The sequence below is a fragment of the Synchiropus splendidus genome, chromosome 2 (assembly GCF_027744825.2).
Source record: "Synchiropus splendidus isolate RoL2022-P1 chromosome 2, RoL_Sspl_1.0, whole genome shotgun sequence".
NCBI classification, from domain to species: domain Eukaryota; kingdom Metazoa; phylum Chordata; class Actinopteri; order Syngnathiformes; family Callionymidae; genus Synchiropus; species Synchiropus splendidus.
Genome location: NC_071335.1, coordinates 20,348,347 through 20,361,196, shown reverse-complemented (window position 1 = coordinate 20,361,196; position 12,850 = coordinate 20,348,347). Strand labels below are relative to the sequence as shown.

Below are 12,850 nucleotides of genomic sequence, written 5' to 3'. Positions count from 1 at the left end.
CGGAGGCGCTGGTGATGGTGTCATTATTGAAGGGGCCCGATTCTGCTCTTTTCAGGGTCTTTCAAACATTAAATCAAATGATCTTAAATGGAGCACAGAAATGTAAGTGTTGAACCCGTTTCATTGCAGTTGGACTGGGGTGGACTTGGGTTTGGGTGTGGGCTTGTTTATCCTACTTTGTGGGGACAAATTCTTGACAAAACACTATCCTTGTGATGACTTTGTGGGGACATTTGCCTGGACCCCACAAGGTTAAGCCTCAATTTATGGATGAAGACTTCAACATAACTGGGACATTACAATTGGGCTGCAGTTTGGTCCTGGTTCAGGTGAGCCATGTGTTTTGGAGGGTTAGGTTCCCGGGGAGAGGCTGGGGAAAGAGGAAGAACAGACCCCAAAAAGATGGTGTGACAAACCTGTGTGTGTGCATGGGCATGTTTTGCCATACTTGTGAGTACAAAGTCTTGACAAGCCACCTTCTTGTGAGGACATTTTGGCCTGTCCTCACAAGGTTTGGAAGGTTAAAACGTCAGTAGGAGTAGTTTATTATAATGGGTATAAGTTTGGTTCAGACCCCTGGTTAAGCTGAGCCATTTCTTTTGGATGGTTAAGTTAAGGGTGAGAGGCTGGGGAAAGGGTCATGTCAATCTCACAAAAATAGCGAAAAAAATGTGCATGTGTGTGCATGATTAAGTGGACTTTGGTGGTTCTCTGCATCAAAACAAACCCATGACAGAGACTCAGCTTCAACTTCTTGGACGTTTGAAACAAGAGCGTTCAAGTTCACCAGTGAAGTGAACACGAGACACCAAATTCTCACCAAACATGAATTATTTCCCTTTTTAACAGCAAATCAGTGTGAATCTTAACCTCCAAAATACCTCCATTGTCGGAGCATCACCTACAGCCAATGAAATACCTACTATATTCTGACTACACTGTGATCACGCTAAGTGAAACTCAAAGTTGTCCTGACTCGCCCGAGACAAAAAATAAATAAATCGCAGTATTGTCTGCTAACACACCATTTCCTGTGCGCTGTCTGAAACATCTGTGAATAACAGATGATATTGATAATGTAAAACCCAGGAAATAAAGTAAATGCCGTTGAGCAAGAGATAAACTTCCATGAATTTGGAACATTTTAAAGACTCTCTGAGGGTCTGACATACGTCTCTTCACCCAGTTTCGGCAGGCGACTCCAGTAATCTTTCCATCTGTGATCTCATCCTTTTGGTGATTGCCAAACATCTTGACTGAGGTTGGTGTGTGGAAGATATCGGAACTCATTTCCATAACTGGTATTTTGAACCTTTTATGATTTTACTCTTCGGCAATAAATTAGCGCCAAAGGTTTTGGAACACAATATTTGCAATAGATAGCCTTGCTTTGCTGGACGGCTTCTATAATTTCCGCACGTTTCTGAAGCTCACCTCTCTTGCTTTCTACTATACCAAGAGCAACACATTAAAACGAGACATACAGTTTCATTAGAAAACTACGCTTCTATATTTAATGTGTGAATTTAAATTTGCATGGTCTGACAAAGGAAGGTATCACGGATCCCTCAAGCAGGTGTGTGGATGTGATGTCCGAAATAACCAAACATTGGTTCACAGTCATTCCAGGATTTGCCTGATTTTGGGGAAGATTTTTTTTTATGGTCGTAGCTCTACATGCTGGGAAATAAGGACCTTTGTAAATTGTCTTGTGCATAAACTAGTGTCACTTTTTAGCCTAAAAAAATCCAGGTTGCAAACAAAATAACAAATTATGCTTTTTTTGCAAATGGCAATGAGTATTTGAAGCACGAAGAACGTACACATATTAAATAAACACATACATCTTCATGCTAAATAAAAAAAGTGACGTTCCGTGAGTATTTTCTGGGCTGACAGCGAGCGCTTGTGGTTTGTCCCAGAGCTCCTCACATGGGCGGAGACTGACGGACGTTTAGATGGGCGGAGTCTGCGAGGTAAAGGTGGTGACAAATGTTAAAACACGAATCGAAACAGCAACAGGCGCCGGGATGTAGAGACATCTGGAAATCTGGAGAGAGATGGATCTCGCCGTCAGCCATGTCTGTTTACATCCGCCCAATATAGTGTTCGGGTGTTGCTTTTTAGTTGTGTCTGAATCAGAATCAGAATCAGAATCAAATTTATTGCCATGGTCAGTGGGGAGCCCACTGATTAGGAAAGTGCCTTGGAATAAAGTGCAACAAAAAACAAATAAAATAAAATAAAATAAATAGAATAACATAACAACAAGGCTGTTCACAAATTTAACAGTCTAACAGTCTATTCTACATTCAAATACTCGGAAGCTGTACATTAACGAATCTCTACGGAAACGTTCACGTACGGATCGCAAATCTTGGCGGCAATATTTGTGGGGAAATATGAGTGTTTAGCATCACACGTCACGTGCATCTGAATGAGGAGGGAGTGGGACAGAATATGATGACGTGCAGCACAGATATGGTTTGGCGGACGAAGACTAAGGTGATTGGTGGAATTTGCTGGAAATTGGAGATGCATTAAAACAAGACTGAAAGCTGGTGGTTAGAATATGAATCTATGATAGAATCCTGGTCATCCATGGCTGGTGTAACTGTGACCTCACTCTGATTTACGCTGACATCGTTGGTTTCACATCGATGATCTCATGTTGCTTGAAGTCTCAATTAGAAACCAACCACAAAGCCTCTTCTCCTTGAAGAACAGATTAGAAAATCGCCATCAGTGACTCATGTTTGTTAAAGTTATTTTCGAACCATATTCCTACAGTGTTGTCCCTTGAATTGATGTGTGGACTGGGGTTTAACTGATTCATTTTGATAGATTAATTACAGGCATAAGTCATAAATCAACCCAAATGACACGGATTAGATTTCACAAGGAATATATTTCAGCGTATCACTTGCAGGCCTTCCGCATTATACAGTATAAATATGATGTCAAAACCAGAACTTCCATGATGATGGTGACTAAAAATGAGATGGAAAATGTAATTTTCTAAAACTTGAGGATAGAAAACACAAAGTTACTTAATGCATGAAGGAGTTTTCTCATCACTGGGAACTTCCACCGTGACGTTGATCATTTTGGTGTCGAACATTACAACAGGACCACCTGACCATTGAAGCACTGAGGCTACATTGAGGGCTTTGGCTCGCTCAGGTCTGCATGGGTGGACTGACCATAACAGCGCAGTCGCTCCGTGACACGCAAAACTCTCGCGTTAGAAAATTACAATAATTCAACTCTAGTAGCTTCTAAAAATACCATGATCAGCCAGCAGAGTAAAATTTCCAGCAGCCCGCCGGTGCCAGGAGCTGGGTCTATTTCGGTCCGCTCTGGAGGATTTAGAATTGGGTCGGAATCTGCATGACACGAGCAGCTTAAGGGGTGATCCTCTGACTGATTCAAAATGTCACAGGCTTGCTTCTGCTGCTGGGCATTCACAATCCCACAGCTGTGCCCAGGAGGCCCATTGTGTGCCTGCAAGCTGAGCCCGCACAGTAGCTTATGGAAGGCATGTGACCTCGACCTCACCTCGAGATGTGGACCATCGCAGGTGTCCAGGGTTTCACAACTGCCCTGCGCTGCCATGAGCGGAATCCGGCTCAGGTCCCCAGGAGCCTGCCTGTGTCTGGTCAACGCCGCAACCGTCCGTTGCACCTGCTGAGGAAATAAAAACAGTGTCACAGTGCATGTTGTATAAGGCGCACTGCGTGCCGTGCTAACGGACAGAAGCAGGGTCACAATGAACACAACCAATTAACAAATCTAAAACAACTATTCAGGGTGAATGGTCAGAGATGGAGCCTAAATCCTGCCGGATTTGGGTTGTTATTTCAAGTCAACACACTATTACAACTATCGACCAGGGCAGGTCACCAACAATGTGAAGAAGAATGTTAAATATTTCAGGCTTTGACAACAAGAGAACATCCACTAGACCAACTTTGATTCCAACAAAAGGCTTTAAGAGGCCCTGAAGCATCGGTGTGGTGACAATAGATGGCTTTAAAAGAAGAGATCCAACCTTTGGAATTGGATATTGCAAGGCACAAACACTATTACTCTTGTTTTTTTTTATCTGCTAGTGACTGAGTAAATGTAAATGGTAGATGTCCTGCTTTGTGTACCATTGTATCTCAGCTGGTGCCTTGGCTGCAAAATGTCTCAAGTGTGATAATCAATGGCTCAGCACCAGAGCAATGAGAACAAACCTGAACCAAAGACAAATGCATAAAATGATGTTTAATTTCATCTAAACAGGCTTGAGTTATTGGTCTGTAGATCTAAAAAGTGTGTTTTTTTTAGAGCAAAATAGTGTTATTTGGCAGTTGGATACACAAAATAAATAATATTAACACAATCACTGAGTCAATTTTGTTCAGCCAAAATAAAGACAGAGATTAACCTGGAAATTAACGGTCAATTTGGGGTCTTAAAATAATAAGTAAGGACATGATAGACAGACTGAATCTAGGCCACAGTCTTGCTCAAGGTCATTTCCTGTTCATCCTATGTATGTTTCCTTTACCATTGCAGGGTCACTAGAGCGTGTTAAAAACACTAAATTGCATGTATTTTAGTGGTTACATGTCACCTCTTACTTATTAAAATGACATAACCCACACCAGGGCTGGATACATTGCATGAACCATGGCGTCCGAATCAGTGTAGTGGTTGAGTTGATTCTCATATATCTCCGTTATGAGATGTCTTTGTGTCTTTTTTTCCCCGTGCACTCCAGCTGTTGAAGCATCTGCAGGACACGTGAAAGCGACGAGAGCATCTTTGTGGAAGAAAGGCAGAGGAGAGCAGAGGAGAGGGTGGGGGTGCGATTCTGGAAGATTCTGTCGGAAATCTTGGACCCCAGATGGCTCATTGTTGGGGAGCGCTGCGGCGAGCTAGCTCACTCTCTTGTGTCAAAGACACGACTGTGGTCATGACAAAGGGTTTTAAGGTGAGTTCTCCGCCCATTCACTTAGAAAACATGTTCGTTTTTGAACGTTCCACGGCTGTGGCCGTTCGACGCGGCGCACTTTAATCTCCTAGCCTCTCATTTTCGCTGTTGCTAACATGCTAATGCACCGAACTACACAGGAAACAGCAAACGTTCGACTGAAAAAACACACAATGACGGTTATAAAACTTCGATGACTATATGTACTTTTGCCACGAATGGCCATAATGGGCGACAGAAGTCCGTTTAGCGTCGTGGTCTTAGTATTTCTTAAACGATTTGTGTCAGTCATTCGCCTCCCTGTCAAGCTGTCATCCAGACATCTTTACAGTGGAGTCATGCTACGGACGGTTGTTCTCTGGATGACACTCCGTTATAGCGTTGCATTTTGTAAGTCAGCCTCTAGTTTACTGGGCCTGCTAGTAGCCGTCCGTCGTCAGCATGTCTTTGTGTTCTCCTGTCAATCACACTAGTTTGCAGCTCACGACTTGAACATGTCTTTCACTTTGTATTTCATGTTTTGTAGAGATACTGACTGAGGAACACAGACCAGTGGCTGCTAACATGTCAAGTAAGGTGTTCTGTTCAGTATGACAGCTCCAACGTCTCTGCTACCAGTAGGCGGTTCAGTCTGTTGTCAGTACAGGGACAATAACGTGTAATAATGCTGGTCATTATTTTGCTGTTATACAAGATTCGGGGGATTGTGTTGGTCATGATCCTTCGTGACTGCTCTTTAACATCAACAACTTGAGTGTCATATCATCAGATCGCATGATCGGTTTGAAATGAACTAGTCATTGCGCCTCATGAGCTCAAGGTTTAATTGTTAGTTCATTCCCCCTGGACACGGCAAGGCTGACACAATAGAATGAGCAAGTTGGTATTGAAAACAAAAATATGATCTCGGTGACCACATTGATACTGACTGGGGGTCAGCAACCTTTGTTCCTTTTCCCACCTAAGAACACAGTCTGGAACCACAAAAGATAACGGCATATAAATGTCTAAAAGCTATAAAAAAAAGTACAGGCGGTACAAAAATGGAATACAACAAACACGTCTAGATTAGCTCAGATATCATTTATTAGTCTCACATTGGCGTTGCAGGGCAGCTTTAAAGTGTATTAAATACTGAATTATGCAGTTGTAAGAACAGGCTTGACTCCAAAAGAACTGTGCATCAAAATAAAGTAAAATGATATTTAAGCAAAAGTATCATGAATCACATTTTACTGGGAACACCCCATGATCAACGAAGGGACGGAAACCTTGCTCCCCCGAGACTTCACTCCACGAACAGAGAAGGGTGATCAAAGAAAGGTGTGGGACATGTTTCCTGCAGATTTAATGTTCCCTTAAAATGATCATAAGCTGGTGAGTGCAATTCGACTAGTGTGCCGATGCTCCTGGTGTGGCCCCCTGGAGCCTGCAAGCTTCTGTACCACATGATCACGCACTGCGTGGGTGCCTGGTGCAACCTTACCTAAAGCGCCAATGTGTGCATATTAATATTTTTCTAACTTACATAGACACAATTTATGTAGATGGTATTGCGCTGTGACCTTGTTAAGGGAAGAAATTTTCAGTTTGCAGATGTGCCTTCTTTGTTAAAAAGAAAAAAAAAACTAAATGAATGGCTCTGCCTCAGTAAATACTATAAATAAATAGTGAGAGTGCGGTATATTCACAATACTGTGTGAGTGTCCACATTGTTTTCTTTAGTTGACTTCCTTCTTCATGCCATCTGATCTTAAAACTCATGACCTGGTTGACCACACAGATCATATTTCTGCCTGTATTTGTTTTCCTACAGAGAGGCCATCTTATGCCCCGCCTCCTCCCCCTGCCCCAACAACTGTAAGTAAATTTGTCTTTTAAGAAAAGTCTGAATATTTTTGATGCATTGTTCTAATTTCTTACCGTCAGCAAACGCCCAATACCCCAGGGTTTGTGGGGTACAACCCGTACAGCCATCTGGCATACAACAACTACAGGCTGGGGGGAAGCCAAAGCACCAACAGCCGGGCAACGGTATGAATAATGAGTCTTGTATCGTTGAGTGAATGAATATCTTTCCACGTTGTGCGGGATTATGTGCATATTTCTGTGGGCCACATAAGAAAAGCAGTTTCGTCACTGTTGCCAGGGAACAGGCTTGGACTCCTAAGAAGCAGTTGAGTCACTGCAGACACTCTGTGTTTGATTAGTTATGATAATGATCCCAGTATTCAGATTTTCCGGTCTCAGTTCGCTGTGAGAATTTGACATGTTTTGGTTCTGTTACTATGCTCTGATGCAATCCTGTGCAACTGCTCCCCTTTACATCAGTTCTAGTTTTTATTAAGCTCAGGTGACACTATGTTTAGACCTTCAGGTAACTTGGCCCTGCATGTATTTACATTTTGAAACAAAGGTCATTGTTAATGGTAAAATGCTGCATTTGGAGCTGAAATATCCTCCTAAATTGAGTGTGTTCCTGTGGGGATCGCATGAATATTTAGGACTGCAGCAAACATATCTATTCTATTATTACTATTGTATAGTCATGGATGAGGGCATGGTGTGTGACCAATTCAAGCAGTTGTTGTTGATCAGTTGCTTCCATTTGCACTGTGCACAAGTGTGTTGAACATGGCTTCTCTTCCCTCCTTAAAACAAAAGAAACTAACACTGACGAACAGCATCAGTTGATGCCCTATTGTCATGCTAATAAAATGACAGTTGGTCCACAGATATAATGCGATCGTCCGCAAGTCTGTTGTTTGTTGGTGTTTGCTATTATTAAGGAGACAATTATTACATTACAAAAATGTGCCATAAAAGGGTTCAAGAAATGTCCCAGCAAAATACTTGATAATACATTGTTGCCTCATGACATTGCTGCGACACTGTAATGCCACTTCATCTCTGATGCTACACGATTGCTTTGAGCTTGTCTACTGCTTTTTTTTTTTTTTAACTGGAAAAAACTTCTGTTGCATGTAGGTCCCAGAGCCTTTTGTCCTAGTAACACGATTCAGTGAGCATAGCAGAATGAGAATGGCATAGGTGTCCCAAACAGTTTTGTAGGAAGCTAAATAAAACCCTCTCTGATTGTAATGAGTGCTGAAAGTAGCAATGCTAAATGAGGACAATTCCCCATTTTCAAGCCCTAAAACAAGTGCTATGACTTTAGAAAAAAGCTGTCCATGTTTACCCCGGTAAAAGGTCTAATCACAGAAGTTAAAGAAAGAAAATGGACTGTACAGAGGGAGGCTGTCATGATTAATTGTAATGTGAACTAATGTTATTTTGGACTTACTATTACAATTCGAGAAGCAGTCACTACTACTCTGAGTGTTCTACTTCCTGGCACGACCAGTATCGGTATAGATTTCTTGGTTTTCAGGCACCTTTGTAGAGATCATCGAAAGATTTTCCTCCAATTTCTTTCATCATATTTTAAAATTGGCTGGTAAAACTAGTCTCTCAGGTTCTTATAAACCCAAGTGTTTTCAAATTTATTGTAACTTATATATATGTAGATGCAAAGTTGCTTGTGCAAATGTAACACTCTCCGTTTCGTTTACTGACTTTTTTTTCTTTCTAAATTAGAACTCCTCCGGGATAAATATCCCAAAGCCACCCAAGCCCCCCGACAAGCCGCTGATGCCATACATGAGATACAGCCGGAAGGTAAGTTCGCTGTGCTCAGTCACTTTGTTGTGCTTCATCATTTGGCATCATCCCGTGCTCTGTTGGAAGACAGCCATGCTTTAATTTCAATGTCTCCTGTCAGCTCTTAGCAAGTCAGAAGTTGTTCCTGAGGCATGTCGACTTAATGGTGTAGTAGTCCGGACAGTATAGTCCACGTACTGGGAGTTTTTTTTTTTTTTTTTTAACTTGGAGATGGAGCTTAAAGCACACGGCCTCCTCTGGTTTGTGACCTCTCTGCAAAGAGATAACCACTTATAGCCCCTCCAACCCAACCCAACCCCACACCCATGTCTGGTTCTCATCACCAGGTTTGGGATCAAGTAAAAGCCTCCAATCCTGATCTGAAGCTATGGGAAATTGGGAAGATAATCGGTGGCATGTGGAGGGACCTCACTGATGAGGAGAAACAGGATTATTTGAATGACTACGAAGCAGAGAAGGTTGGTTGTTTTACAAGGGTGTCTTTTGTCTGATGGGTAGATTTGTCTCCAACAGTTGTGGGTCCCTCCAGTCATCATTCCCTCCTTTCTTAGCGAACCCCTCTCCTTACGTGGACCCTAGCTATTCAACCAGCAAAAGATGTTGTACCTTTGCTTGCCTTCTGTGTTTCCTCGTCATTCCTGTCATCTCCTCCACCGTAGATTGAATACAATGAGAGCATGAAGGCCTATCACAACTCACCAGCCTACCTGGCCTATGTCAATGCAAAGAGCCGCGCTGAGGCTGCTCTGGAGGAGGAGAGTCGCCAGAGGCAGTCCAGACTGGACAAGGGCGAGCCATACATGAGCATCCAGCCAGCTGAGGATCCGGACGGTAAGAGAACGCAGCTGAACGTTTGGCCCACCCTCCCGCATGCCGTCACCCACCACAGATTGGTCATATCTGCCTCCATAGTTTGACTGTGTTTGCTCCACTGTTTACACGTGTTCCTGGCTTTGGTTTCCTTGTCATTGCAAAATTAACATTCTTCTTGTCCCTTTTGTTTTGAAAACCGACAGACAAGCAGGCAGACTGGCTACACCCACCTCCAGGAAATGATGTTTTTCTTGGGTCGGTGGATAATGAGGCGAAGGAAAACTGTTGTTTAGAAACTGATCTGGTATTTCAGTGGGTTTGATTCCCAGCAGGATGCGCGTCAAAGGATTGAACTCCACTCCCTGTTCCTGCAGCGAACTTTATTAGTCACACCAAGTTCTGCTCCTTAACGCTTCTCTTCCCCGCAGACTACGACGATGGGTTTTCCATCAAGCACTCAGCCGCAGCCCGTTTCCAGCGCAACCACCGCTTGATCAGTGAGATCCTCAGCGAGAGCGTGGTCCCTGACGTGCGCTCGGTCGTCACCACGGCACGGATGCAAGTCCTGAAACGGCAGGTTCAGTCTCTGATGGTGCACCAGGTAAGGTTGGGAACAGCACCACCCCGTCCACCTGGCAGTGTGCGTCCAGTAATCCCTCGCATGTGTGCCGCAGCGCAAGTTAGAAGCCGAGTTGCTTCAGATCGAGGATCGTCACCAGGATAAGAAAAGGAAGTTTATTGAAGCCACGGAATCGTTTACAAATGAGCTGAAGAGGGTATGTTTTTTTTTTCTTCTTTTTTTTGGTTTATTCCTCATGGTCATGTTTTAAATGCAGTTTTTCCGTTGTTGGATGAAGTGCCGAAGTAGTCCTGCAAGTGGCGCCATTTAGCCTGCTGACAACATAGAGCGAACACATGGTTGATCTCGCTTGGTTACACCACTGCGGAAGGCTTATCTGAACATGTCTGTCTCAGCTGTGCTGCATGAAGGTGGAGGTGGACATGGAGAAGATTTCTGCCGAGATCTCTGCAGCAGAGGAGGCAGCTCGCCGGCGCATGGCAGAGCGCGAGAAGGAGGCGTGCGGTGCCAAGGAGGCTCCAGCTTGTGTCCTGGCCGAAGAAGACAAACATGTCTGTGCAACACACGGCAGCAAGTCCCAGCCGGGTGCTGAGACCAGCAACAAAGAGAGTGAGGACTCAGAGCCCAACCCCACTGATGCAGCAGGTTAGGTCCCGCCACACTTCAGTGTTGCGATGTGGAGGAATGGAAAGGCGTCTCGCCTCAGACTCATACACATTCAGTGGTGTATCATGAATGTTTAACATTATGGAGACTCCATTACTCATGCTGTTGCGTCTTCCTGGCTCATCCATGCAGTCTGTGTTTACTTTGAAGAAGGAAAAAACTGATTCTTAGTTAAAGTTCAGAGGAAAAATGCTCCCTTCTTTTTATTCTTAAGCTGCATTGTCTTTCATATAACTGAGGGGTCTTTGCTGTGGCTCCCATTGAGCTGCATCAAATGATTCGTGATCAAAACTGAAATGGCAAAATAAACATCAAGCTCTTGTCCCTCGCCTATAGTTCGCTTGCATGACCATCTTTCCTTATGTCACGTGGGCAGCAGCATGAGCACAGATCCCTGCCAGATACGGCAGCTCTGGAGGGACAAAATAGACTTAACACTACATTTATGACCAAGTGTTGATGTTTCAGAGTAAATATTTCCTAGGGTTTTCTCTATTTCACAGTTTTCCAATGTTAAAGGGGCTTCTTTTTATCTAAATTTCACACTAACACAGGGAGGACTTAACGTTGGTGTGCACTTGCACATTGCACTATTGTTAATAATATTTTTTTGGGATTTTAAAAGTTAGGTCGCTTCACTACCACTTGGTGGGATAAAATGTTCTTAATGTTCTATTGCAGTGCTCAATTAAATTTGTCAATTTTATTTCATTTTCAGCCACATAAATAGGTCAAACACTGTTGGTCATGCACAGAGCCAGAAACCATAGAAAGACTACGAAGACTAAGAAGAGGGAACTGATGCCAACCACTTGCTACCAGACATGCTGAGACAAAAATGCAGTCCAATAATGTGTGTTCAGATGAGGAACTAACTGTCATCTGACCAGTGTGAGTTTATTAAAAAAAAAGCATCTGACCCAAAACCTCAAGACAACTCTGAAATAGAGGCTTAAAGAGGAGCAGGTCAGTGTACAACTATATTTGACTAAAAAGCTGCTCTGAAGATCAGCTACAACTAATCGGGGGAGAAAGGAGAGGTTTGGATCAAGGTCTCCTCATTAAAATCTCTCTGCAATTCCAAGGGTGTTATAGGAAACATAATGGAAATGGATGAGAGATTGACTTCAAGTTAAATAATGTTGTGAGGCTGCTATTTAATCCTGGGCCACTCTGTCTCGCATGCAGGAAAGCAGAAAGAGGAACTGGAGGCTCAGCCTGGAAGCGCAGATGGAGGATCCGAGGACAAAGAGAGCGTCCTCGAGGGAGCCATGGAGGAGGGAACCAGTGACAGCAACACGGGCTCCGAAACCACTTGCGCTCAAGCTGAAGACGTCCTCACCAGCGAGCCATCCGAGGGCCCCGGCAGGGCCCGCTCATCCCACTGACTCCCACCGCAGGACTTAAAAGCCACCGCGTGACCCGCCATTTTGTGGCGCGGTCTGTGAACATTGCACACTATCATCTGTCGAAGCGTACAAACAACATGCCGATGCGTTGAACAAGCGAGACAATAAGATGATGTAAAAGAAAAAAAAAACAAAAAACTGCTAAGCACTTGAAGCCGACAAAGCAAAGGTCCGGTGTAGTATTGTGGCCTGCTACAAAGAGTGATTGCCATTTCGACTAATCGTACATATCAATACATATCTGCCATGTTATTGCTGGCTACATGGAAAAAAAGCTGCCATGTGAATCAAACATTGCTCAGTGTAATATTTATCTTTATAGTGTTGCTTTTATTGTCACTTTTGCATGATGCAATAAGTTGTGAAGGAGAGTGTCTGTTGCCGTATCAGTATCTCAGTGGCTGTAATGTCTCAGGAGTTTTTAGTCACTAGTTGTAGCTGTTCTTATTTATTACCTGCATTTTTATGATTCTTGTGATTTGTTTTTGTCTTTGCACCCTCTACTTTACCCCCTGCCCCTCACTCAAACGTCACATGATCACCAATTCTCGACCACCAGTGTTCAAGTTTGCCTGCTGTCAATCAAATCAAAGGCGGTACACTTGGAACATCTCATGAATATTTACATTTGAACATGGTGTGGTTTACCAGCTTCAAGTTGTCAGTCTTAAAATCAATTTCCTTTTTGCATATTTATATCAATAAACTTTTCTACGCTAA

General features: G+C 43.3%; 1 protein-coding gene across 2 annotated transcripts; it reads left to right on the top strand.

The window, feature by feature from the left end:
* The first annotated feature begins 4,665 nt into the window (after positions 1-4,665).
* LOC128754900 (SWI/SNF-related matrix-associated actin-dependent regulator of chromatin subfamily E member 1-like) lies at positions 4,666-12,850 on the top strand. 2 transcript variants are annotated; one of them, XM_053857867.1, is made up of 11 exons: positions 4,668-4,981; positions 5,508-5,552; positions 6,798-6,841; positions 6,911-7,015; positions 8,579-8,659; positions 8,989-9,120; positions 9,322-9,493; positions 9,904-10,076; positions 10,150-10,251; positions 10,451-10,700; positions 11,910-12,850. In XM_053857867.1, exons 2-11 carry the CDS (start codon positions 5,546-5,548, stop codon positions 12,107-12,109), a joined length of 1,266 nt encoding a protein of 421 aa, XP_053713842.1. In that variant the 5' UTR covers positions 4,668-4,981; positions 5,508-5,545; the 3' UTR covers positions 12,110-12,850. The 2 variants fall into 2 exon arrangements, with proteins under 2 accessions (XP_053713843.1, XP_053713842.1); XM_053857868.1 differs by lacking the exon at positions 8,989-9,120 and having other exon boundaries at positions 4,666-4,981.